Here is a 24,592-nt window from a genome sequence, read left to right on the forward strand (position 1 = left end):
AATCAAATGGCTACCCAGACTATTTGCATTGTGCCTGCCCCAACCCCTTTTTTTTACGCTGCTGCTACTCTGTTTATCATGAACTTAGCAAAAAAAGAAACGCCCTCTCACTGTCAACTGTGTTTATTTTCAACAAACTTAACGTGCAAATATTTGTATGAACATAAGATTCAACAACTGAGACATAAACTGAACAAGTTCCACAGCCATGTGACTAACAGAAATGGAACAAAGGGGGGGATCAAAATCAAAAGTAAGTCCGTATCTAGTGTGGCCACCAGCTGCATTAAGTACTGCAGTGCATCTCCTCATGGACTGCACCAGATTTGTGAATTCTTGCTGTGAGATGTTACCCCACTGTTCCACCAAGATACCTGCAAGTTCCCAAACATTTCTGGGGGGGATGGCCCTAGCCCTCACCCTCCGATCCAACAGGTCCCAGAAGTCCTCAATGGGATTGAGATCCGGGCTCTTCGCTGGCCATGGCAGAACACTGACAATCCTGTCTTGCAGGAAATCACGCACAGAACGAGCAGTGTGGCTGGTGGCATTGTCATGCTGGAGGGTGATGTCAGGATGAGCCTGCAGGAAGGGTACCACATGAGGGAGGAAGATGTCTTCCCTGTAACGCACAGCATTGAGATTGCCTGCCATGACAACAAGCTCAGTCCGATGATGCTGTGACTCACCGCCCCAGACCATGACGGACCCGCCACCTCCAAATCGATCCCGCTCCAGAGTACAGGCCTCGGTGTAACGCTCATTCCTTCGAAGATAAACACGAATCCGACCATCACCCCTGGTGAGAAAAAAACGTGACTCGTCAGTGAAGAGCACTTTTTGCCAGTCCTGTCTGGTCCAGCGACGGTGGGTTTGTGCCCATAGGCGACGGTGATGTCTGGTGAGGACCTGCCTTACAACAGGCCTACAAGCCCTCAGTCCAGCCTCTCTCAGCCTATTGCGGGCAGTCTGAGCACTGATGTTGGGATAGTGCGTTCCAGGTGTATTTCGGGTAGTTGTTGTTGCCATCCTTTTCCTGTCCCGCAGGTGTGATGTACCGATCCTGTGCAGGTGTTACACGTGGTCTACCATTGCGAGGACGATCAGCTGTCCGTCCTGTCTCCCTGTAGTGCTGTCTTAGGCGTCTCACAGTACGAACGTTGCAATTTATTGCCCTGGCCACATCTGCAGTCCTCATGCCTCCTTGCAGCATGCCTAAGGCACGTTCACGCAGATGAGCAGGGACCCTGGGTATCTTTCTTTTTGGTGTTTTTGAGAGTCAGTAGAAAGGCATCTTTAGTGTCCTAAGTTTTCATAACTGTGACCTTAATTGACTACCGTCTGTAAGCTGTTAGTGTCTTAGTGACCGTTTCACAGGTTCATGTTCATTAATTGTTTATGGTTCATTGAACAAGCATGGGAATCGGTGTTTAAACTCTTTACAATGAAGATCTATGAAGTTATTTGGATTTTTTCAAATTATCTTTGAAAGACAGAGTCCTGAAAAAGGGACGTTTCTTTTTTTGCTTAGTTTATATGCGTATTCACTTGAACTATACATTCATGTACATACTACCTCAATTAGCCAGACTAACCGGTGCCTGTATATAGCCTCGCTACTGTATATAGCCTCGCTACTGTTATTATTCACTGTGTTTTTACTGTTGTTTTTGATTTTCTTCTCTATTGTTCACCTAATACCTATTTTTTTTTTACTTCAAAATTGCACTGTTGGTTAGATCCTGTAAGTAAGCATTTCACTGTTGTGTTCGGTGCACGTGACAAATATATTTTGATTTGAAATGCATCAGAAAGCTATTGGGAAGTTCAGAAGATCATCAGGCAATGACGTATGATCTTCTGTGTAGAAAATAACATCATGAGCTAGGTTACCATCCAAACAGATTTTTGTGAGAATATAAAAAAATCTGCATAAAGAAAATATGCGCATTTTCTTTCAACGGACTTGTTGCTGATAAAAATGATTGCGTGATGTGCACACGATCGTTTTTTGCTTCTGTTTTGATGTCCCGAAAAAAAATTGTATGTTCAATGTGTTTCCATCGCATTTTCAACTCTACCAATAGTTTTGTCACAAACTGTTGCGTTAAATAACAAATGTGCCTATTCTGGTCTTGGCACATGCGGTCTAGCCAACCACTTGCAGATACAGTGCACAAATCAATATTTGCGCATGGTGTTTCCACATAATACATTTTACCGACCCAAAAAAATCCCACCATGTTGAATGAACAAATGTACTTGTTAACGTTCATAAAATTGTACCGAAAATCCTGTTTCCATCACAGCTGTCATGATTTTTTTTTTTTTTATACAGTGCTTTACTTGCATAAAAACTGGATGGAAATGTGGTTACAGATGTCCCCCCCCCGCCAGTCTAATTTAGTGCTTGATCTTGTCCTCTCGGTTCTAACAGCTTGGTGGCATAGTAGAGGGTAACAGTATGTACCTACCTGTTCCTGAGAGTCATGTCTTTTGTCTTTCAGTGATGGGTTCATAATATTTGGAGCTTAAACCATTCAAAAGATAGAGCCACATTTGATGATGTAACCCCGGGTTCGATGAACCAAGCGCAAATTTTCTCTCGCCACCCCATTTTCAAATCCGGCGACCCCTAGTTTGGGAAACCCTGTTCTAATGACTCGCATACACAAAAACATGACCCATCCATCCAGCGAGCTGCAGACAGATGCTCCCCAGCCAGCCGGTTGGGGCATGTTGCAGTAGTTGATCACCCCAGAAGTGAAATGCTGTGGAGAAATTAAGTCTTAAAAACCTGAACTCCCCCGGGACACACCACATGACCAACTCTGTTTCCCAGCAGCACTTTAAATTGCTTTTCCTAGGTGTCCAGTCCCCTCAGTATTAGACAGTTTGACCTACGGTATCACTGACCATTATTAGTTCGACCAATGTGGCCTAGTATCTTGTATTGCACCAGTCAGTATATGTTCAATAGTCTGTTGTTTATCAATAATAATTATGAGCTCATAACCCATTACTTTTAACTGGAATACATTCTCCATTTCCTCATACCCATTTTAAAGGGAAATTGAAAAAAATGTAACTTAATTTTCATCATCTCCAGCACCACCCCAACAACATGTGGGAAAATGGCATGTTTCAAAGAAGTGTTAAACTTCTGAAACCTATATGAACCTGTGAACTCTGATTGCAGTAAGATATATGAAATGTCTCTGACCTCCATGAAACATCAGTATGCTGATGATGTTCCTCTCTGTCTGTCTGTAGCTGGCTCCAGAGAACACCATCCTGTCCTTCCAGAGGGCTCTGCAGATGAACGTCAGTGGGCTGGAGGCTGACGTGGCCATCAGGTACACACACACACCGAAAGAGACTCGCAGTGCAGCCAAACTAGATCAATGGGGAGCTGCGGTAGTAGTGGCGGCGGCGGCGGTAGCGGTAGTGGCGGCGGCGGTAGCGGTAGTGGCGGCGGCGGTAGCGGTAGTGGCGGCGGCGGTAGCGGTAGTAGCGGCGGCGGTAGCGGTAGTAGCGGCGGCGGTAGCGGTAGTAGCGGCGGCGGTAGCGGTAGTGGCGGCGGTAGTGGCGGCGGTAGTGGCGGCGGCAGCGGCGGCAGTAGCGGCGGCGGCGGTAGTAGTAGTGGCGGCGGTGGTGATAGTAGTAGCATCGGCGGTGGTGGTGGTAGTAGCATCGGCGGTGGTGGTGGTAGTAGCATCAGTAGTAGTAGCATCAGCAGTGGAGGTGGTAGTAGCATCAGTAGTAGTAGCATCAGCAGTGGTGGTAGTAGTAGCATCAGTAGTAGTAGCATCAGCAGTGGTGGTAGTAGTTGCATCAGTAGTAGTAGCATCAGCAGTGGTGGAAGTAGTTGCATCAGTAGTAGTAACATCAGCAGTGGTGGTGGTAGTAGCATCAGTAGTAGAGTCAGCAGCGGTGGTGGTAGTAGCATCAGTAGTAGTAGCATCAGCAGCGGTGGTGGTAGTAGCATCAGTAGTAGTAGTAGCATCAGCAGCGGTGGTGGTAGTAGCATCAGTAGTAGTAGTAGCATCAGCAGCGGTGGTGGTAGTAGCATCAGTAGTAGTAGTAGTAGCATCAGCAGCGGTGGTGGTAGTAGCATCAGTAGTAGTAGTAGCATCAGCAGCGGTGGTGGTAGTAGCATCAGTAGTAGTAGCATCAGCAGTGGTGGTAGTAGTTGCATCAGTAGTAGTAGCATCAGCAGCAGTGGTGGTAGTAGTAGCATCAGCAGTGGTGGTAGTAGTAGCATCAGCAGTGGTGGTAGTAGTAGCATCAGCAGTGGTGGTAGTAGTTGCATCAGTAGTAGCATCAGCAGTGGTGGTGGTAGTAGTAGCATCAGTAGTAGCATCAGCAGTGGTGGTGGTAGTAGTAGCATCAGTAGTAGCATCAGCAGTGGTGGTGGTAGTAGTAGCATCAGTAGTAGCATCAGCAGCAGTGGTGGTAGTAGTAGCATCAGCAGTGGTGGTGGTAGTAGCATCAGTAGTGGTGGTGGTAGTAGCATCAGTAGTAGCATCAGCAGTGGTGGTGGTAGTAGCATCAGCAGTGGTGGTGGTAGTAGCATCAGTAGTAGTAGTAGCAGCATCAGCAGTGGTGGTGGTGGTTGCAGCAGCAGTAGTAGTAGTAGTAGTGGCGGCGGCCAGGACAGCACTTCCATAGACGCATGGCTGTTTTTAGATGACAAGATGAGCTAGAAGAGCAAACCCAATAGAGCGATGTTTGAATGAGTTGGATGCAGTGTGAATGTGTACGTACATAGACGTATGCTTACACGTACAACTGTGTGTGCTTTCATTTTGTGCCATGTTTATCAACTCAAATTTTATTTGTCACATGCGCCGAATACAACAGGTGTAAACCTTACTTACAAGCCCTTAACCAACAATACAGTTTTAATAAAACACCCCCCCTAAAATTATAAATAAAATTAACAAATACTTAAAGAGCAGCAGTGAAATAACAATAGCGAGGCTATATACAGGGGTACCAGTTCAGAGTCAATGTGCGGGGGCACCGGTTAGTCGAGGTAATTGAGGTAATATGTACATGTAGGTAGAGTTATTAAAGTGACTATGCATAAATAATAACAGAGCGTAGCAGCAGAGTAGAAGAGGGGTGGAGGGGGGCAATGCAAATAGTCTGGGTAGCCATTTGATTAGATGTTCAGGAGTCTTATGGCTTGGGGGTAGAAGCTGTTAAAAAGCCCCTATGATTAGGGTGGCTGGAGTCTTTGACAATTTTTAGGGCCTTCCTCTGACCCCGCCTGGTATAGAGGTCCTGGATGGCAGGAAGCTTGGCCCCGGTGATGTACTGGGCCTCACGCACTACCCTCTGTAGTGCCTCGCAGGCCGAGCAGTTGCCATACCAGCCAGTGATGCAACCCGTCAGGATGCTCTCGATGATGCAGCTGTAGAACCTTTTGATGATCTCAGGACTCATGCCAAATCTTTTCAGTCTCCTGAGGGGGAATAGGTTTTGTTGTGCCCTTTTCACGACTGTCTTGGTGTGCTTGGACCATGTTAGTTTGTTGGTGATGTGGACGCCAAGGAACTTGAAGCTCTCAACCTGCTCCATTACAGCCCTGTCGATGAGAATGGGGGCGTGCTTGGTCCTCCTTTGTCTGTAGTCCACAATCATCTCCTTTGTCTTGATCACGTTGAGGGAGAGGTTGTTTTCCTTGCACCACATGATCAAGTCTCAGACCTCCTCCCTATAGGCTGTCTCGTTGTTGTCGGCGATCAGGCCTATCACTGTTGTGTCATCGGCAATCTTAATGATGGTGTTGGAGTCGTGCCTGGTTGCGCAGTCATGAGTGAACAGGGAGTACAGGATGGGACTGAGCACGCCCCCGTGTTGAGGATAAGCGTGGTGGATGTGTTGTTAAAATCACACAAAGCTCTGGGCTGCATTGAGCGTGTACACAAACACACACCCGAAGGGACAGGGGTCATTCAGGCACTAATTGAAGGTTTCAGTCACGCTATATGGTCACTGAAAACGATAATGAATGATAGGCTAAATTATGTGTTTGGTCTGATTTTAGTTTCTTGCTTGGGATGCAATCTTACGAAAGCGTTGTGATTCTGACTAACAATTTCAAGTGTAGGTAATGTGTTTTTGTTTTCCATGTCTTACAACCTGAGGTTAACTGAAAAGGTGGGGAAATTATTTGGCATTCAAAGTGAAGGTGAAGCAAGCAACATGAAAGTAGCTTTCATGTAATGTGAGTTTTGCCTCAAACAGCTCTAGTCTTTTCCCTTCATGATTGAAGGTTTTTGGCACTTCCCTAGAGAGCATTCAGTATTTCTATTGTAAGAACTTCCACTTAGAATCACAAAATATCAGGGGATATAAACTTCTGAGAAATAAGATGATCATATGATGTTGAACAACCCTGTACGGCACTGAATATACTATTGTATTGGTAGACCTGACTGTTTAAATCTTTCCTGTCCTAGCCTTGACGGGGTGCCGTTTCTGATGCGAGACCGCACCTTGAGGAGGACTACAGACGTGGGGAAGGTGTTTCCTGCCAGACAGCTGGACGATGCCTCCTCCTTTAACTGGACAGACTTACACAGCCTCAATGCCGGCCAGTGGTTCCTCAAGGTACCACAATGTGACTCACACCCCGCTAAGGAGGAATGCTACATTCACACCCCCGCTAGGGAGGAATGCTACATTCACACCCCCGCTAGGGAGGAATGCTACATTCACACCCCCGCTAGGGAGGAATGCTACATTCACACCCCCGCTAGGGAGGAATGCTACATTCACACCCCCGCTAGGGAGGAATGCTACTGTCACACCCCCGCTAGGGAGGAGTGCTACTGTCACACCCCCGCTAGGGAGGAGTGCTACTGTCACACCCCCGCTAGGGAGGAGTGCTACTGTCACACCCCCGCTAGGGAGGAGTGCTACTGTCACACCCCCGCTAGGGAGGAGTGCTACTGTCACACCCCCGCTAGGGAGGAGTGCTACTGTCTGTCACACCCCTGCTAGGGAGGAATGCTACTGTCTGTCACATCCCCCGCTAGGGAGGAATGCTACTGTCTGTCACATCCCCCGCTAGGGAGGAATGCTACTGTCTGTCACATCCCCCGCTAGGGAGGAATGCTACTGTCTGTCACATCCCCCGCTAGGGAGGAATGCTACTGTCTGTCACATCCCCCGCTACGGAGGAATGCTACTGTCTGTCACATCCCCCGCTACGGAGGAATGCTACTGTCTGTCACATCCCCCGCTAGGGAGGAATGCTACTGTCTGTCACATCCCCCGCTAGGGAGGAATGCTACTGTCTGTCACATCCCCCGCTAGGGAGGAATGCTACTGTCTGTCACATCCCCCGCTAGGGAGGAATGCTACTGTCTGTCACATCCCCCGCTAGGGAGGACTGGTATACTGTTATGCCATCTTTCTCTCTCTGAAGGTTTCTAACCAAATGTAAGCATGCATGAAATGTATCTTTGTAGGACCTCACACCACCCTTTATTTCACTAGGTCTATATTTCTCCTCCATGCTTTGGATCCATTTCATTGCCACTCGGCTGATAGGAAATCTCATTAATGAAGTGGAGAAATTGCTTAATTTTATCAATCAAGATTACTTCCCTGGATTGAGTTAAAATAAAATTGACCCAAACCCTGATCTCATCATAAAGTGATGTATAATTACAATTGCCATGTAAACCTAGAAATACACTAAATTGATTAGCTTGACTGTGAGTACCTGTGTGCTTTGTCCTCTAGGATGACCCATTCTGGACGGTCCAGTCCATGGCTCAGAGGGAGGTGATGCTGGTGGGGAACCAGAGTGTGTGTAGTCTGGAGCAGCTGCTGAGGCTAGCCACCCTCCATAACCACACAGTGGTGTTCAGCCTGCGACGACCCCTGCACGGACACCCCTGCTACCACAGCTGGATCAACGATACCCTGGAGGTCATACGCCAGTCTGGGATACCACAGCACCTGGTGAGACCGGCATCACACACTGTTCCCCTTAGGGGTTGTAGTAGAGGAAGATAACACTAGTGTACACGACTGAGATAGTGGTCCTTTGGTAGAGCATGGCGTTTGTAATGCCAGGGTAGTGGGTTTGATTCCAGGGACCACCCATACTTAAAATGGATTCACACATGATTGTAAGTCACTTTGAATAAAAGCGTCAGCTAAATGGCATTTATTATTATTCTTACTATTCTTATTGTTATTATTAGATAGTGGACAGAACCTTGTTAGGGCTCAGACAGTCCCCTATGGAAATCAAGAGGAGGAAAACACAACTCATAGCAGAGAGATGGAACTGTCAGCTTGAGGCTGACCTGAAGGTTGCCTGTGACATCAATCAATGTCACAATCATTACTGTCATCGCTGATGTCTGTTAGCTAGTCAATATGGCCACTGTTAGCTAGTCAATGTGGCCACTACCTACACCCACCCTGTCTGTCTCTGTCTGTTAGCTAGTCAATATGGCCACTACCTACACCCACCCCGTCTCTCTGTCTGCTAGCTAGTCAATATGGCCACTACCTACACCCACCCTGTCTCTCTGTCTGCTAGCTAGTCAATATGGCCACTACCTACACCCACCCTGTCTCTCTGTCTCCTAGCTAGTCAATATGGCCACTACCTACACCCACTTTGTCTCTCGCTCTCGCTCTCACACTCTCTGTGTGTGTCTCTGTCTGTCTGTATTTGTGTGTGTGTTGGCAGGTGATGTGGACCCCAGACTGGGACAGGGGGCAGGTAAGACAGGTGGCTCCAGGGCTGCAGCAGACGTCAGTAGAGAAGCTGCCTCCTCAGGTCCTTCACCAGCAGGGAATCAGCAGACTACTGTTACGTTACAGCCAGGCCAGCCCCTATGACATCCGGTGGGTTAACACACACATACACGGTCACACTTCTTCTGTATATGTGTGTATGAATGTGTCTGTCTGCACTCCCCAGAGAGTTCTCCAGGAGCAATGTGAGTGTGACTCTGTACACAGTCAACGAGCCCTGGCTGTTTTCTGTACTCTGGTGCAGCGGGGTCTCCTCTGTCTCCTCTGAAGCCCCCAACATCCTCAGAAAGGTGCCTTACCCCATCTGGCTCATGGTAAGTCTCCCACAGCACCCTCTAGCACCCCCACCACTACCCCTACACCATTACCCCCACACAATTACTCCTACAGCACCCACACCATTACCCCCACACCATTACCCCTACAGCACCCACACCATTACCCCTACAGCACCCACACCATTACCCCTACAGCACCCACACCATTACCCCTACAGCACCCACACCATTACCCCTACAGCACCCACACCATTACTCCTGCAGCCCCCACACCATTACTCCTACAGCCCCCACACCATTAGCCCCACACCATTACCCCTACAGCACCCACACCATTACCCCTACAGCACCCACACCATTACCCCTACAGCAACTACACCATTACTCCTACAGCACCTACAGCATTACTCCTACAGCACCTACACCATTACTCCTGCAGCCCCCACACCATTACTCCTACACCATTACTCCTACAGCACCTACACCATTACTCCTACAGCACCTACACCATTACTCCTACAGCACCTACACCATTACTCCTACAGCACCTACACCATTACTCCTACAGCACCTACACCATTACTCCTACAGCACCCACACCATTACCACCACAGCCCCCACACCATTACTCCTACAGCACCCCCACACCATTACGCCTACAGCATCCACATTGCCCCAGGCCCTCTTGGCACTCCTCTCTGGGTTAGCAGACTGACTCCCAGCAGGGAACACTATGTGTGGTGAAGACTACAGAATAGAGCCCATCCTGGGTGAGATTCACATAGAGTTCAGGATAGCACTGCATATTTTACCCACCCTGTCTGTCTCTGTTTGTTAGCTAGTCAATATGGCCACTACCTACACCCACCCTGTCTCTGTTTGTTAGCTAGTCAATATGGCCACTACCTACACCCACCCTGTCTCTGTTTGTTAGCTAGTCAATATGGCCACTACCTACACCCACTTTGTGTCTGTCTGTTAGCTAGTCAATATGGCCACTACCTACACCCCCACCCTGTCTGCCTCTGTCTGTTAGCTAGTCAATATGGCCACTACCTACACCCACTTTGTGTCTGTCTGTTAGCTAGTCAATATGGCCACTACCTACACCCACCCTGTCTGTCTCTGTCTGTTAGCTAGTCAATATGGCCACTACCTACACCCACTTTGTGTCTGTCTGTTAGCTAGTCAATATGGCCACTACCTACACCCCCACCCTGTCTGCCTCTGTCTGTTAGCTAGTCAATATGGCCACTACCTACACCCACTTTGTGTCTGTCTGTTAGCTAGTCAAAATGGCCACTACCTACACCCCCACCCTGTCTGCCTCTGTCTGTTAGCTAGTCAATATGGCCACTACCTACACCCACTTTGTCTATGTCTGTTAGCTAGTCAATATGGCCACTACCTACACCCACTTTGTCTCTCTCTGTCTGTTAGCTAGTCAATATGGCCACTACCTACACCCACTTTGTCTATGTCTGTTAGCTAGTCAATATGGCCACTACCTACACCCACTTTGTCTCTCTCTGTCTGTTAGCTAGTCAATATGGCCACTACCTACACCCACCCTGTCTGCTAGCTAGTCAATATGGTCACTACCTACACCCACCCTGTCTGGTAGTATGGGATCTAGGTGTATGTGGAACTTCTTTAAATTGTCCTTTCACTCCTAGTTACATTATTCTGACTAGAGTATTCTCTTTTGTTAACCTTTTGAATAACTAGTCCGTTATGCATTGAACATTAATTACTGTACCTCAATATTACATCAATTTCAATATTTCATCATTTTAGGAAAGTATGATTTGTTCTAGGTTTGAGTTGTTTTAGGAGACGCTGCGACCTGGTGGTCTAATGCTGCCATGATGTGTTTCAGAGTCCAGATGAATACTGTCTGATCTGGGTCGCTGCTGATCTCATCTCCTTCACTGTAGTTATAGGAATTTTTGTATTCCAAAAGTAAGTCCTCCTTTTCTGCTGATTCTTATTTATTTTATTTTTTTCTCAGGATGTAATTTTTAAATTTAGTACTAGGTAGTAATTAATCTGTGTCTTTACTGGAGATTTATTAGTCAACTGATTTAAAGGAGGAAGAAAGCAGATGCAAGCTATTTTTTTTACTATGCCTACATAGCACTGGGCATGGGAATATTGTCAACTCTCACTCACTCTCTCGCACACACACAATTACCTGTTATTACTGCTGTAGTGCCTCTGGCAGCCTTTACACAGTTAACACATCTCTTCCGCCCTCTGTGTCTGCTTCACACCCTCTCCTTCCACCCAGCGGTGTGTGTTCTACCTCTCTCATTTATTACGTATGGAGTGGTCCTGGGATTCCAACCCACTATCCTGGCATTGCAAGAACCATACACTACCAATTGAGCTACAGAGGACCATCAGGCTCCTGTATATTGTACAAGCACACATTAACAGAACTCTGCATACACAGATTACCGTTATATTACATTAATTAGGGTTTCCCCAAGGGAAGATTAACCATGTATATTTTTTTAAGGTCATTGTTGATCGTCGACAGTGAATCTAATAGTGTTTTCTACACCTTCCTCCCCCAAATAACTTCAGTGAAAGGCAAGAGTCCTTTAGCAGAGGAATACCATCCAGCCAATGGGAATACAATTGTGTAGTGGGTATTCACAGGCCATTTTCCAGCAAGTGTGTTAAAACACAGGGATGGGTGAAACTGTAGTTATTTGATAAAGCTCATTTACAATGTCAACACCGTGGCTTGGAGAATCAGCTGGAGAAGTATCTCTCGTCAACCAAACAATGTTTCCATTTAAGTAACATGAAACCAGAAAGTATGCTTCCTTGAATCTTCTGGAAGACTGTAGGAAGCTGTTCCTATGGGAGTTTCTCTATGCTAAAAGGAATTTCACTTTCCTTCCTGAGCCATAACGCTGTTGTGGGATGGAGGACAGCAGAGCAAGATCTCCATCCTCTAGTCTTATGGTGTGGGGTTTGCTATGCTTAGCAAAGTGCTGGCCGCTGCAGCCTTCTAAACTGACCTCAATCTCTCCACCTTCTTTTGTCCTTGTTCCCTTCTCTTCCTCCTTTTTCTTCTTCCTCCTCTTCTCTGCCTGATGTGCATGCTCCTCTTCTCTGCTGCATTCTGGCATCTCTCAGCTATCACATTATCAGGTAACTGGGTCAACTCTGACCCGCTATGCGTTTCCTTTTTCTCCCTCTTCCGCTCTCCGTTTCCCTTTATTTCTATCTCTGTGTAGCCAATTTTGCTGTATCATTTCATCCTTTCTGTTACGTCATCCTTTAAATCTTAGATCTATCTCTTTTCTTTCTCTCACCTGTATCGTTGTATTTCACTGCTGCCACTTCTCATTCTCCCCACAAGAGGAGAGAATAAATACAAGCGAGACTAGCAGTATTGGCCTTTTAGTGGCAGACAGCATTGCTTTGTCCCTCACAGCACAAATGCTTGTGTTCACTTTTATCCCACTTGAGTTTTACTGTTTACATTATCGACCGAATGACAGTCTGCAAATTAATTATAGAATTGGATTAAACAAGGAAGAGCTCTTTTTCATTTATGGTGTTGATTTGGACAAAAGCTCTGCTTTGCTGTTTTTTTTAAGTGCATTGATGCATTAGCCAAGACACAATATTGCTAATGTAATCATTTAATTTATGTGCCTCTATTTGTTAATTACCATAACAAAATTATATTGTGGAAGTAAATCTTCTTTCCTCCGATATTACTCCAGTTAGTGTTGTGATGCTCAAAGCTAGTCACAACCAATGATGCATATAAACCCTGGATGGCTGATGCTATGTATTGGTCATTAAGAGGCATTGAAGCCACCGGTTGGCCATATTGGCACGCCCTAGTAGACGCAGTCCTTCATAGGAATGAATGGAATTCGACAGTATTTCAATGAAATGTGATCAAGCACAAAATGACATGTATTTAAGTATAAAAAATATATATTTTTATGTTTAGCTCACATTATATAATGTACGAGTATGCATTGAGGTGTCTGCAATAGAATAAATGGGGCAAAAACGAATGTAGACTTTATTAAAGGAATTTCTATAGCTTCCCTACCATTGTAAAACATATTTTGAGAGTGCCAAGATGGAGGCACGGTGGCTTCAACACAGCGCCCCCTATCAGTCATCTAGTGTGTATATATAAATCATTGGTCACAACTAGTCAGTAACGGATCACAAGTTCTTTCAGAGAAGTGGAGAAGTCTTTGGCTCATACTCTGGTACATGTCCTTGTAGATTCAGTACAGCAACCAACTTCAATATCCGTCTGTTTGCTTGGTGTCATTTTGAGGTCAGCCAAATAGAAGTAGAATAATTTGAGGGAAAATGGTGTCCAGGGCCCACACACGTTGACCTAGAGTAGCAATCTCCACGCAAAATGGCCGACACATTTTGACATGCCGTTAGCTCCATATAGGACAGGTCCTTGAGAGCAGAGGCAGCAGTACTGTGGTATGACCAGAGGCTCTATATCAGGGCTCTCAACCCTATTCTTGGAGAGCTATCCCCCTGTTGGTTTTCACGCCAACCCCAGTTGTAACTAACCTGATTCAACTTATCAAACCGCTAATTTTTTTAATCAGGGTTGGAGTGAAAACCTACAGGAGGGTAGCTCTCCAGGAACAAGACTGTAGTGTAAACCTACAGGACGGTAGCGCTCCAGGAACAGGGTTGGAGAACCCTGCTCTATATGACGTCCTGCCCTCTGTGTGACCTTTCCACTCTAGGTGGAGGTTGAGTGGCATGCACAGCTACAACCCTGAACAGATCATGCTGAGTGCCGCGGTCCGGAGGTCCAGCAGAGACCTCAACATCATGAAGGAGAAACTCATCTTCTCCGGTAAGGAAGGACCCCCAGAGAGGAGAGCTGCACGGCCTGTGTTTACTGTATTGTGTGTTTGTTTCTCTGGCTGTGTCCCAGTACTCTGAAATGGCTTCCTCTCCTTTTCTCCTCTCCTTATTTATTTACCACTGATCTGATGACATTGGATAGATGAAGTGGATGCCCGATGGTTTTGGACAGCCATATTGCTTTCACCTATTAATCAGTGGTCACAGAAAAGGAGACAAGGAAAGGCAGCCATTTTAGGAGTGTCTGGGGATGTCAGTGTGTTACCCTATCCCAGCATGCATCTCTCTGAGTGTTTGTAATGTAATTATCCTTCCCAAGGTCAACCGCAGTAGCAGTCTCAACCTGTGTGTGTGTGTGACCTGCACTCCTCTCCACCTCCACTCCTCTTCATCCTGCCATCTCTCCATCCTCCTCTACCTGCTGTGACCATTCCTTCGACCATTCCATCCCTCCCTTCCCCTCTCTCTCTGCCTGCCCCGCCTTCCCCCCTCTCCTCCCCAATCACCCACCAGAGACCCGTGTCATTTAAAAGGTGCCTAGAGAGCCCACTGAGACCCACCAGCCTCTCCTGGTGGGTGGTGAAAGGTACGTCTGATGATGCGAGGGTCTTCAATGACCATCAGTCAGTCCAAACCACTCTAGAATAATCACTTAGAAGAGATAAGTGGTGACATACAGAGCAAAGAGAACCTATGGGATTTCTCTGGTCTGTTTTGGATGATCTGTGTATTGATGTGGTCTGTGTTGTACACTATCAGTGAAATACCCTGTGAACACTGACTGATGTCCCTTCTCTCTTCTGCCTCCCAGAGGTGAGCAATGGTGTGGGCAGTGCTGAGGACATGTACATGGAGAATGGCTTCGACTACTACAACAACGAAGGCATCTCCCATTGACTCTCACTCTCCTAATGTGAATCTACTGAAAGACACCTGACTCTACTAGCATGTGGAAACTGAGTAAATTAAGACTTCCAAGTGACTGTCTTGTGATTGGCTTATCTGTTATGATTACTCTTGTTTTACTCAGTGTATCCAGATAGTTATTGGTTTGTTCCTCCGACTGACTGATTGACAGGCTGCTGTATTGCTGAAGAATCCAAGGCAAGCACCACCCATTGCTTTGTACATTCTGTAAATAGGGTTGTTTTTGCTTGTTATATACAATGTGGGACTAAATGCACTTTTTATTGATGAACTGATTGATTCGTCAGATCTGTGGCCTCTTCTCCTCACCTCTGTGGGCAAACTTTTTGGCTCGAGTTCCACATCAGGATTTCAAAATTCAGTGGAGGGTTGTGCATTTTTTTTTTTTACCAATTTGTTTGTCAATCTATTTGCTGGCCAGAAAAAGGGCAATTATTTGAAAATATATTGGTCCATTTATATATATATATATATATATATATATATATTTTACTTAAACCTCCCGTGTGCTGGGATTGAATGGGTTCATGGGCCGGATCTGGCCCTCGGCCGTAGTTTTTCCCACCCCTGCTCTAGATGCTTTGGAGCCGCTTCCCCCCCCCCCCCCCATGCTTATTTGTTTGTTTCTACACTGTTATTTGGATTTCTTGCAGTCACTTTATAGCACAGCCAATTCTTATTATTTACAGGAATTACTATTTGTGCAGTATGCTCCTTTTTCTTGCCTTTGGGCGGTATTATAATTTATAGGAACAAAAAGAACATGAACAAGCTGTTTACAGAAGTCCTGCCTTCCCAGACTGAAATAGTTACATGATGTAAGATAATGATTTGAATAGATGTTTTGAACAGCATTTCCATCATCCAAGCATACAATATTAAGTGACTTGTGGAGCTGTGCTGTCTCGGGCCGGGCTTGTGTTCAGGCAGAACTGATGTTTACTCAGTGTTTTTGCGATGTTTTCAGTTCATTGTGAATGTGTTTTGATTTTTAAATGATGTGTACAGTGCATGTATTATGGCAGTAGAGATTTTACCCCTACCCTCAGTGTGCAGTCCTACATGGAGTGTGTACATATTACAGATGTTATGGCTGGCTGAGCATTATATTGGAAATGTCATCCTGATTATGTATAATAATAGCAATAGTGTTGAAAAGTTTATGAAAGTAATTTAAATACTTGGCCGACCCAACTTCTCAATGGCATTTGAACTCGTGGTGTTTGAAAAGCGAAGTGCATCAAATCAATTGGTTTCTATAGGGGAACATCAAAGGGTGTGTGTTATATTAACTGTGAAAATAAACCTGGAGGCTGTTGGAGGGATGACGCTGAGTATCAAGAGTTCAAACCGGGTCAAGGAATGGATAGACTTGTTAATTTACTCCTTTGGTATTTGTGTGCCTCAGAAGTCAACATTAAAATGCTTCTGATACCGAAGTGATATCCTTTTGATTTTTTTTGTTGGTGGGGTGCAGAGTATTTTCTAGCTAGAACATAACTAACAAACCATTTAGGTTGGCGTTACTGCTGACTGTAGATTTAGCTCATGTCAACCATATTCCTACTGAATGTGAATGCTTGATGTACAGTGGCTGAAATTAAAATGGATTCAATTTAGATTGTCACTGGCCTACACACAAAATACCCATAATGTCAGTGGAATGTTTTTACAAATGAAATTAAAAGCTGAAATGTCTTGAGTCATGTATTCAACCCCTTTTGTTATGGCAAGTCTAAATAAATTCAGGAGTAAAAGTCACATGGACTAAATCCAGGTGTGCAAAGCTCTTAAACTCACCAAGAAAGACGCAAATATTGTAACAAGTACATTTGGTTTATGTATTTCATTTGCAAACATTTCTAAAAACATGTCTTCATTTTCATGGGGTATTGTGTGTAAAAATCTGTGGCGTACAGCAGGTCAGCCACCAGGGGGAGACTCGTCGAGGCGATGTCTCCATCTGATGGACGTGCCAGGACTAATTGGGGCTGATTGCTCACCAGCTGTGCAAGGCCCATAAAGCTGCCAGAAGGGCAGCACACAGGAGGAATGGGGGGAAGAAAGGACTCCAGTGGTATTGTTGACAGTTGCAGAGGTAAGAAGAGGGAGTTCAGTTTTGTACCAGACCTGGAATACCGGAAGACAGCATCCCGGAGAGGGTCTCATAGGGGAGACCTATCCTTTTTCATCTAATCCTTCTCTGTCTGATATGGGTAAAGGTCTTGACCAAACCCCCTGGTCTGCCACACTATTTAATCCAGGCTGTAACACAACGTGGAATATTTTCTGAAGGCACTGTGTTATATTACTGGCCCATGCCAGTAACTAACACCATTGTGGATCTCTGTTATACTGATATTTTTTTCCCTCAATTATGGATTGAGGTGGCAGGTAGCCTAGTGGTTTGAGTGTTGGGCCAGTAACCAAAAAGTTGCTAGATCGAATCCCAGAGCTGACAAGGTAAAATCTGTCATTCTGCCCCTGAACAAGGCAGTTAACCCACTGTTCCTAGGCTGTCATTGTAAATAATGTTCTTAACTGACTTGCCTAGTTAAATAAACTATGATGTTACCACATTGCTGAAGAAGCTAGTGATAATTGTAAATGGATTTTGCAAGATTTTAACACTCGATGTGCTGGGAACATTATCACAAATGTTATTTTTATTTAACTTCCACCTGCACTAGAAAGTCAGTCTGTCATGAAATGAGGACCGCATCTGAATGTTGATTTTTCCCCTTACCTCAGTGGCAATCTCTGTTTGAATGGATTTGTTTGTAATGAAGAAAATACAATTTTCACTACAGAAATTCAATAATGGTATTTAGGGAAATTCTGAATTTTTTTTGTTGAAAAGCAGCATGTAGTTCAAGCAGATATCTGATGCGGCCATATGAGAGGGGTGCTTTGAAGAATATAAGCAAAACGTGCAGTACAAAAATATCTTAAATTACATACTCATAAATTCCTATAGCATATCGCTTCAGAGAACTGAAATTAGTACATTATCTGAGGCACGTTCAACAAGGAATGCATTCAAAAAGGTAAAGGTATACAGTATTTACATTTGTCTGCTGCATCAGCCCTGACTACACTGGTATTTTGGAATGTACATTTCATACATGAGATAATTAGAATTGACTAATGATAGTAAATGATCAAGCAACATGTTTGTTCTCCAATGCCAGGGGCTCTCACAGCCACTAGCATTACTCTACAACCAGCGGTCTTGTGGCACACGGTAACACAGCCACTAGCATTACTCTACAACCAGCGGTCTTGTGGCACACGGTAACACAGCCACTACCATTACTTTACAACCAGCGGTCTTGTGGCACACGGTAACACAGCCACTACCATTACTTTACAACCAGCGGTCTTGTGGCACACGGTAACACATCTAACAGGCGCCTTGGGTCTTTTTATGGCACTTAAATAAGTACTTCTATATACAGGTAGCTTAGTGGTTAAGAGCGTTGGGCCAGTAACCAAAGGGCCCTGGTTTGAATCCCCAAGCCGACAAGGTGAAAATTGTCGACGTGCCCTTGAGCAAGGTGCTTAATCCTAATTGCTCCTGTAAATCACTCTTATCCAGAGTGTCTGCTAAATGACTAAAATGTAAAATATAGAAGTACTAAATGTCAGACCGTGTACTCTGATTCTTATAATGCAATTGCACCAGAATGATGATGCTGGCTAACAAGTATCATTTTCAAAGTGCAATATTTATGCCCCTTATTTTGACAATTCATCAGTTATCCAATACAAAACCGACATCTCGCAAAGCTGAACATAGGCTACTGCTTGAATGTAACGCTAGTAACAATATGTGCAAAAATATTTGGTCCAAAACTTTAATAGAATACTGCCCTAGTCAATAGGACTGGTAGTTCTTCATATCAGGTGACTTAAAAGCACAGAACCTAACAGTACAGCTCCACACAACCACAGCAGCTCTCTGAAAAGGCAGAAGAGTGTTGTCATCCACTGAAAAACAAATACTCCTAATGTGCTGTACCCACCCACCCCCATGCAGTACAAACACGCTCGCACACATGCAGACATTCACTAGAAATAAATAAATAAATAGCTGACGGTGTATTGGCTGGTCACAGTTCTGTAGAAAAAGGTCGTTCCCTGAATTGAATACCATTTCAATCTACCACAGTTGGTCCAATAAATTAGGCCAGCCGTAAACAAGTGATGGTGTAATTTGAGCTTCTTTGTGAGAATATATCCCAGTATCTATTATTAGAGCTGAAGAAGATCATATTTTAACCTCAAGAGTACTGCACACATGGAGAAGGACAATTAACAGTTAAAATGCAGACCATCCTTAAATATGGCAAGTCTCTGTCTGGTGGCATCCTTATGCCCCTTGCCACCTCTCTAGACTAGATCAATTGAAGTTGGTCTTGCGGATGTGTCTGTTGGGGATCTCTATAGCGCTGACCTGTAGGGGCCAGGAGCCCCCCATGATGCCAGCCTGGATGGCCACCCCGGTCACCACTGCCAAGTCTGGGTCCACCGAGGTGTTGGGCTCCTTCCCAAAGTACTCACTGATCAGCTTCCTGATCCTAGGGATGCGGGTGGAGCCTCCCACCAGAACTATCTCATCCACCTCCTCCTTCCCCAGGTGGCCCTCGGCCAGCACTGTCTCTACAGGTGCCAGAACCTTCTGAAAGAGGTCGCTGTTCAACTCTTCAAACAGCTCACGGGTGATGACTGCTTGGAAGATGACTGGGATTGGGTCCTTGGCGGGCCCCTGTGGTGGTTTCTTGGGGTCCCCTTGGGGCTCCAGGTGCAGGCGTACCCTGAGGTGGGCACTGGGCTGCAGGGTTAGGTTGAGTTTGGCAATCTCCACAGCCTGGCGGAGGCGGTGGATGTCCTCTTTGAGGGTGGGGGGAACGCCGTACTGCTGGCGGACCCTCTCCATGGTGTACTGGAGCAGCCTCTGGCTGAAGTCCTGCCCTCCCAGCTTGTTGTTACCTAGGAAACAAGGGTCATTCTCTGAGTCCAAGCATACTATTCATCTGTTAGTTGTATTGGGATAAATTCCATTTAAATTCATTATCATGTATGGTTTGAAATGGTCCTCCAACTATACTGAACAAAAATATAAACGCAACATATAAAGTGTTGTTGGTCCCTTGTTTCATGAGCTGAAATAAAAGATCCCAAAAATGTTACATATGCACAAAAAGCTTATTTCACTCCAATTTTGTTTACATCCCTGTTAGTGAGCATTTCTCATTTGCCAAGATAATACATCCACCTTACAAGTGTGGAATATCAAGGAGGTGATTAATGAGCATGATCATTTCACAGGGGCATCTTGTGCTGGGGACAAAAAAGGCCACTCTAAAATGTGCAGTTTTGGCACACAACACAATGCCACAGACAACTCATGTTTTGAGTGAGCGTGCAATTGGCTTACTGACTGCAGGAATGTCCACCAGAGCGGTTGCCAGATAATTGAATGTTAATGTCTCTACCATAAGCCGCCTCTAATGTCATTTTAGAGAATTTGGCAATGCGTCCAACCGGCCTCACAACTGCAGACCACGTGTAACCACACCAGCCAGCTTCTTTACCTGCGGGATCATCTGAGACCAGCCACCCAGACAGCTGATGAAACTGAGGAGTATTTCTGTCTGTAATAATGTCCTTTTGTGGGGAAAAACTAATTCTGATTGGCTGGGCCCACCCATTGCTGTGCCCCTGGCCAGTCATGTGAAATCCATAGAGTAGGGCCTAAAGAATTGATTTCAATTGACTGATTTCCTGATATGAACTGTAATCATTGAAATTGTTGTCTTTATATTTTTGTTCAGTATACAATATGGCAAATGTTCCACTTGTACTGCCCAATTTAATTCCAGAACATTTGAGTCATTTAGCAGACACTCTTATCCAGAGTGACTTACAGGAACAATTATGGTTAAGTGCCTTGCTCAAGGGCATATAGACAGATTTTTCACCTAGTCAGCTCTGGGATTCGAACCAGCGACCTTTTGGTTACTAGCCTAACGCTCGGCTACCTGCCACCCTACCTACCAGAAGAGAAATGAAAGTGACACCAACTAAACCATGCGTAACTACAACATGATAAGGAGTTGATTAGTGTCCTACCTGCCATGGCTCTGGTGAGGAACATGCCCCCTTGTTTATTGAGCAGAGAGACGTCCAGCGTTCCTCCTCCCAGGTCTACCACCAGCACGTTGAACACGTCCACCTTGTGTAACCCGTACGCCATTGCTGCAGCCGTGGGCTCGTTGATCACACGCAAGATGTCCAGTCCTGTGTGGTGTAAACAGAACAATCATATGTTAGTTACAGTTCTTACAGTGGGTAGTGTAGATTTTGTCATCAGAATTGTTTAATTAGCTTTTTACATGCAGAAGTGTTATATATTGCCTGCCTTTCATCTACACATAGGAGAGGAATCAAAGATCAGTTATCAAAATATTTGTAATCAGTAAAAAAAAGAAACAATTGTGAGCTCAGCTCGCCTAAAACTACCTGTCTTTCACTTACACAATGTGGAGGAACCAGAAAGATCAGTTTTAAGATAGGAATTATTTGCAGTTTGGTTGTTTTCACTTAAACAACAACAAAAAACACCTCAGAGCAGGCTCAACTTGCGTGACTGCTCAGTTTACATGCCCCAGGTAATAGGGCAACCCTTAATGTCAATCCCTGTATGATAAACTGTTTCTTAATGAGAATACAATAAAAACCTATACAGTGTAAGTAATTCCTGTAGCAGTGTTTACACATCATAATTGTATGACTGTTGATACAGTATTGCCAGACAGAGACTGACCGGCCAGGTTGGCAGCCCTGATGGTATAGTTCCTCTGTCTATCATCAAACTCAGCAGGGACAGAGATAACAGCCCTTTTGATGGGGACACCCAGGTGATGCTCCGCCATCTTCCTCATCTTCAGCAGCAGCCGAGAACCAATGAACTCGGGAGTAACTGTGAACGTCTGGTTGGTGGTGACCAAGAACTCTGCACTGCCATTCTTATTTATCACCTGAAAGAAAGGTATGTTATTACTAATGAAAGTCAGCAGTCATTGATATAGCATATTTATACACCTGCAATCACAAAGCTTATGTATCCAAATGCTAATGCTGTATTCAATCATTTTCACTGTGGTGTATTGACTGTCAAAGTAACTACATCAGTATGTACTGTACAGTTGAAGTTGGAAGTTTACATACACTTAGGTTGGAGTCATTAAAACTCATTTTTCAACCACTCCACAAATTTCTTGTTAACAAACTATAGTTTTGGAAAGTCGGTTAGGACATCTACTTTGTGCATGACACAAGTAATTTTTCCAACAATTGTTTACAGACAGATTATTTAACTTATAATTCACTGTATCACAATTCCAGTGTGTCAGAAGTTTACATAGACTAAGTTGACTGTGCCTTTAAACAGCTTGGAAAATACCAGAAAATGTCATGGCTTTAAAAGCTTCTGATAGGCTAATTGACATCATTTGAGTCAATTGGAGGTGTACCTGTGGATGCATTTCAAGGCCTACCTTCAAAAACTCAGTTCATCATGTGAAAATCAAAGGAAATCAGCCCAGACCTCAGAAAATAAATTGTAGACCTCCACAAGTCTGGTTCATCCTTGGGAGCAATTTCCAAACGCCTGAAGGTACCATGTTCATCTGTACAAACAATAGTACACAAGTATAAACACTGTGGGACCACGCAGCCGTCATACCACTCAGGAAGGAGACGCGTTCTGTCTCCTAGAGATGAACGTACTTTGGTACGAAAAGTGCAAATCAATCCCAGAACAACAGCAAAGGACCTTGTGAAAATGCTGGAGGAAACAGGTACAAAAGTATCAATTTCCACAGTAAAACGAGTCCTATATCGACATAACCTGAAAGGCCGCTCAGCAAGGAAGAAGCCACTGCTCCAAAACCGCCATAGAAAAGCCAGACTACGATTTGCAACTGCACATGGGGTCAAAGATCGTACTTTTTGGAGAAATGTCCTCTGGTTTGATCAAACAAAAATAGAACTGTTTGGCCATAATGACCATTGTTATGTTTGGAGGAAAAAGGGGGAGGCTTGCAAGCCGAAGATCACCATCCCAACCGTGAAACACGGGGGTGGCAGCATCATGTTGTGGGGGAGCTTTGCTGCAGGAGGGGCTGGTGCACTTCACAAAATAGATGGCAACATGAGGAAGGAAAATGATGTGGATATATTGAAGCAACATCTCAAGACATCAGTCAGGAAGTTAAAGCTTGGTTGCAAATGGGTCTTCCAAATGGACAATGACCCCAAGCATACTTCCAAAGTTGTGGCAAAATGGCTTAAGGACAATAAAGTCAAGGTATTGGAGTTGCCATCACAAAGCCCTGACCTCAACCCTTTAGAAAATTTGTGGACAGAACTGAAAAAGCGTGTGTAAGCAAGGAGACCTACAAACCTGACTCAGTTACACCAGCTCTGTCAGGAGAAATGGGCCAAAATTCACCCAACTTATTGTGGGAAGGTTGTGGAAGGCTACCTGAAACGTTTGACCGAAGTTAAACAATTTAAAGGCAATGCTACCAAATACTAATTGAGTGTATGTAAACTTCTGACCCACTGGGAATGTGATGAAAGAAATAAAAGCTGAAATAAATGATTCTTTACTATTATTCTGACATTTCACATTCTTAAAATAAAGTGGTGATCCTAACTGACCTAAGACAGTGAATTTTTACTAGGATTAAATGTCAGGAATTGTTTAAAACTGAGTTTAAATGTATTTGGCTAAGGTGTACGTAAACGTCCGACTTCGACGGTATGTACTGTACCTTGAATGGATAGCGAGCACTTTCCTGCTCGAGGAGCTCTTGTTCGAATATTTTTCCAATAAACCGCTTGGCATCATAGATGGTGTTTTGAGGATCATTGTCGGCCAGATTCTGACCCTCGTAACCGGCGAGAACTTCGGTAAGGGTGAACGACACCGTACTAGGAATGCTCTTCCGCCCCTCCTCATCCCCTATCACCTCCACATCCCCGGTACCCGGGTGGAATACTCCCACCGAGCAGAAAGTGGTCCCCAGATCTAGGCCGATTACCTTTGGTTTCGGTGGAGGCAGATAATGTTGGCCCAAATAGCCAGCTAGAAAAAGAGCCAGAATGACCGATCCTGCGACACGGAAGATATAGAAAAGACGTGGGTTTAGGTATGGATGTTGTTTACGTAACTAGGTCGTAATTAGCCTACTTATTTACATATTCACTCAGCGTTGACAGTTTTACACATTTTCAGCTAATTGACTGCTAATAATGATTTAGGTAGCAACTAACCAGCTACCGGTAACTTGTCAGCCCACTTGCTAGCTAGCTAAACAGCTGGTTACACAACAACAAGCACACGTTACGGTTAAATCTTACTTACCGATCATAGACATTTCCCCAGCCATTGTCAAGTATTGATCACCCCCGAACTGAGATGTAGTAAAACATCTAGACTAATCTGTTGTCACCGCTTGACGGTCGTCACTAGTTACCATAGCCATTAAGTCATAAACCCCGCCTATTTGTAACATGTATCTTCTTAAAATGTGATTTTAAACCTAATCCTTAACCACACCGCTAACCTTATGACTAACCAGATCCTTAAATTAAGAGCAAAAATACATTTTATTTTATCATTCATTTTTACGATATAT

The 24,592-nt window shown here is 44.8% G+C and overlaps 2 protein-coding genes across 8 annotated transcripts in view; one reads left to right on the top strand and one right to left on the bottom strand.

Moving 5' to 3' along the window:
• Positions 1-16,321, top strand: part of LOC106581279 (glycerophosphodiester phosphodiesterase domain-containing protein 5) — a 77,144-nt gene extending 60,823 nt beyond the window's left edge. For 2 of the 7 annotated variants that reach the window (XM_045703905.1, XM_045703906.1), the window contains 9 exons: positions 3,274-3,356; positions 6,471-6,621; positions 7,762-7,983; positions 8,726-8,883; positions 8,960-9,107; positions 10,951-11,033; positions 12,222-12,236; positions 13,832-13,944; positions 14,767-16,321. In XM_045703905.1, coding sequence (XP_045559861.1) covers positions 3,274-3,356; positions 6,471-6,621; positions 7,762-7,983; positions 8,726-8,883; positions 8,960-9,107; positions 10,951-11,033; positions 12,222-12,236; positions 13,832-13,944; positions 14,767-14,852 — 1,059 coding nt within the window. In that variant the 3' untranslated portion in view covers positions 14,853-16,321. Of the gene's footprint in view, positions 1-3,273; positions 3,357-6,470; positions 6,622-7,761; positions 7,984-8,725; positions 8,884-8,959; positions 9,108-10,950; positions 11,034-12,221; positions 12,237-13,831; positions 13,945-14,274; positions 14,542-14,766 lie in introns of all 7 variants that reach the window. The other 5 variants (XR_006761017.1, XR_006761016.1, XR_006761018.1 and 2 more) reach the window with 5 other exon arrangements.
• Positions 16,322-16,702: 381 nt separating this feature from the next.
• stch (Stress 70 protein chaperone microsome-associated 60 kDa protein) lies at positions 16,703-24,355 on the bottom strand. Its single transcript, NM_001173929.1, is given in 5 exon segments — positions 16,703-19,874; positions 21,018-21,185; positions 21,712-21,925; positions 23,726-24,066; positions 24,319-24,355. Coding segments are annotated over 5 exon segments (1,338 nt in total). The 5' UTR covers positions 24,344-24,355; the 3' UTR covers positions 16,703-19,284.
• Between the last annotated feature and the right edge of the window lie 237 nt (positions 24,356-24,592).

Source organism: Salmo salar, chromosome ssa20 (genome assembly GCF_905237065.1).
Source record: "Salmo salar chromosome ssa20, Ssal_v3.1, whole genome shotgun sequence".
NCBI lineage: Eukaryota > Metazoa > Chordata > Actinopteri > Salmoniformes > Salmonidae > Salmo > Salmo salar.